Source organism: Sprattus sprattus (genome assembly GCF_963457725.1).
Source record: "Sprattus sprattus genome assembly, chromosome: 1".
Classification (NCBI taxonomy): domain Eukaryota; kingdom Metazoa; phylum Chordata; class Actinopteri; order Clupeiformes; family Clupeidae; genus Sprattus; species Sprattus sprattus.
The window spans coordinates 20,785,818-20,788,317 of NC_137920.1; the positions used below are offsets into that span (position 1 = coordinate 20,785,818).

The 2,500-nt window shown below is 44.3% G+C and overlaps 1 protein-coding gene across 1 annotated transcript in view; it reads left to right on the top strand.

Moving 5' to 3' along the window:
- LOC308368448 (uncharacterized protein) overlaps nt 1-2,500 on the top strand; it is a gene marked incomplete at both ends in the record, with an annotated part of 11,178 nt that overhangs the window by 127 nt on the left and 8,551 nt on the right. Inside the window, 3 exons of the mRNA XM_080842618.1 lie at nt 1-245; nt 776-858; nt 1,145-1,301. The exon at nt 1-245 is cut by the window's left edge and continues 127 nt beyond it. Coding sequence (XP_080698744.1) covers nt 1-245; nt 776-858; nt 1,145-1,301 — 485 coding nt within the window. The remainder of the gene's footprint in view (nt 246-775; nt 859-1,144; nt 1,302-2,500) is intronic.

Sequence of the window (2,500 nt, forward strand, 5' to 3'; positions counted from 1 at the left end):
GCAGCGCTGCTGGCTTCGGTGGGGGCTTCGGTGGGCAGGCGGCCGTCTTCAAAGCCGGCGAAAACGAACAGCAGCAAATGCAGACGCTGAACGATCGCCTGGCGACTTACCTGGACAAAGTGCGGTCCCTGGAGAAAACAAACATGCAGTTAGAGGAGAAGATTCGCGCGTTCACCTCCACCCAGGAGTTCAGGACGCACGACCTGCAGGCCTACGACAACCAGCTGATTCCCCTGCGCCAGAAGGTGTGTCACTCGTGTGCACTCTATATATTTCTGTACTTGAATTACCTTTTTGTCAGCATAGATTATGTATCAGTTTAAGGCATTACTTTCCAAAAGACTTGGTAATAGTAATACACTAAAGACTTGGTAATTTAATACACTAAAATACATAAATAACACACATAATATAAAACACTGTTTTGTATCGCAGACAACACACTATAAACAAAGATATGAAGTATAGTATAGTGTAATAGTATACTTTCAGTTAAAGTGTTCGGGACAATATTTGACACTGAGTTATTTGCATTGGCCACATATATATATCCACTATATGGCATTTTACAAAAAACTAGTAGGGTCTCACACAAGTGAGAACGCTGAGTGTTGAGTAAGTTTTGTTCTTAAAATCCCAACGAACGTGTTGGTTCTAATTTTAAAATATGTCCAAACCTTCCCACTCGTCTTTCAGTTGAAACTTTTTATCATCAAGGCTATGGGAAAAGAGAATGTCTTACCTCTTACCTCTTCCTCTCTTGTTCCGTTCGCAGCTACTGGAGCTCTTTGTGGATAATTCGCGAGTTGTTCTTTCAGTCGACAACATAAAGCTGAGCATGGACGACTTCAGAACCAAGTGAGAATGAATGCAATTTACTAATCACCAGTACTGTGCATGGTTTATTCTGTCGCCAAGGCTAGATGCAAAGTGTAATACACCTCTGCTTTATAGACTACACTAGCTACGGGCATTCATGTGGTATTTATTTGATTGTTATAATTTACCCTAACATTGTGCACAAACTGTGCTTGTGTAGGAGTGTGAGCTTATGTGAATACATACAATATCATATGTGTCGGTGTTACCAAAACAGACATGCTTGCATGTTAACACGTTGTGATGTGTGTTTGCCCACACTCAGGTTCGAGTCTGAGATGACCATGCGCCAGACCATAGAGGCTGACATCGTCAGCTTGAGGGGGCTCAAGCGCGAGTATGACGCTGCCAATGCCGACCTCGTTAACGAGTACAAGTCCCTGGAGCAGGAGAAGGTACACCTGCAGAAGGTCCAACAAGAGGTAAGGCACCTGTTGCGAAGCGAGGCGAGTGCGTGGCCTCCACTTGCGCCTACTAAAGGAGGGATGACGTTAGGCAGAGAACAGGCTCGGACCTTCCATACACGAGAGGGAGTGGGTTTATTTGATTCCCTGTTGAGTTGTAATATCAACAAACCGTATCAGAATCGCGCGCGCTTTTAAATGTGCATTTTTGGGGGAATCAAATTAACACCGCATTGGAACACTGCAAAGACCATTGTTAAGGGGTGACGGGGTTGCTGTTTTTTTGTGTGTGTTTCTCTTCGATCTTTTGTATTTTGACTTTTTTTCAGAGCTAAGAAGCAACTCTTTTAAGATGCATAAAATAGCTTTTCAGCCTCATAGATATATGTGATGTTTCTGATATTATGCACAAGAGGGCGTTGAAGGCTTCATAGATTACGGGTATACAGGGAATAGTTGTGTGTAACGCCCGACTCACATTGTTGCGTTGATGCGTCAGGGTTAACGCATCCCCATTCACTTTGCATGGGGTGACGTCATCCTTTGCCGAACTGAACTGTGGCTCCGTTTGGTTCGCGTGCGTTGCGTTTCATGCTTTGCTCGCGACAAGAGTTGAAGAACGTTCAACTTTTCGACAGGCAATGCATGCGTCAGCCAATCATATTGCCGTTCATGCATAACTGACAGCACAGGCACTAGCCAATCATATCCCGTATATGCTCACGTCTACAGAGCGGCAAACTCAAAAAAAAAAACATGGCTGCCAAACTCCGTAGATGGTCGTATTTGTACCTTCAAGTTGGTTGTTTGACTTTTTTTTGGTTAGATTTTTTAAAAGTTACCGAGAAATAGACACTGTACAATGTAAAAACCCCTTTATTGTAACTGAGAAATACGTATCATAGGATTTGCGAGGTGTCTGAGCACACTGTCTAATGATGGGTTAGGGTTAGCATGCTACTACTCACAGGGTAAAAGCTTACTAATGACGTGATTGGTTTGTTGACCTGTCAATCTCACTATAACGTCTCCGTTATCAACAGAACCCCATGCGCCAAACTCCTCCTCCACCGTCCGTTGCATCAACGCAACAATGTGAGTCGGGCGTTAGCCACACTGGGATACGCTGTGCCTTTTCATTTAACGTTGAGTGTTTTTAACCTGCGGCTGATCAGCTAACCGACGCATGTTACCGCCCTCTTACGGCGGCGCCCGCA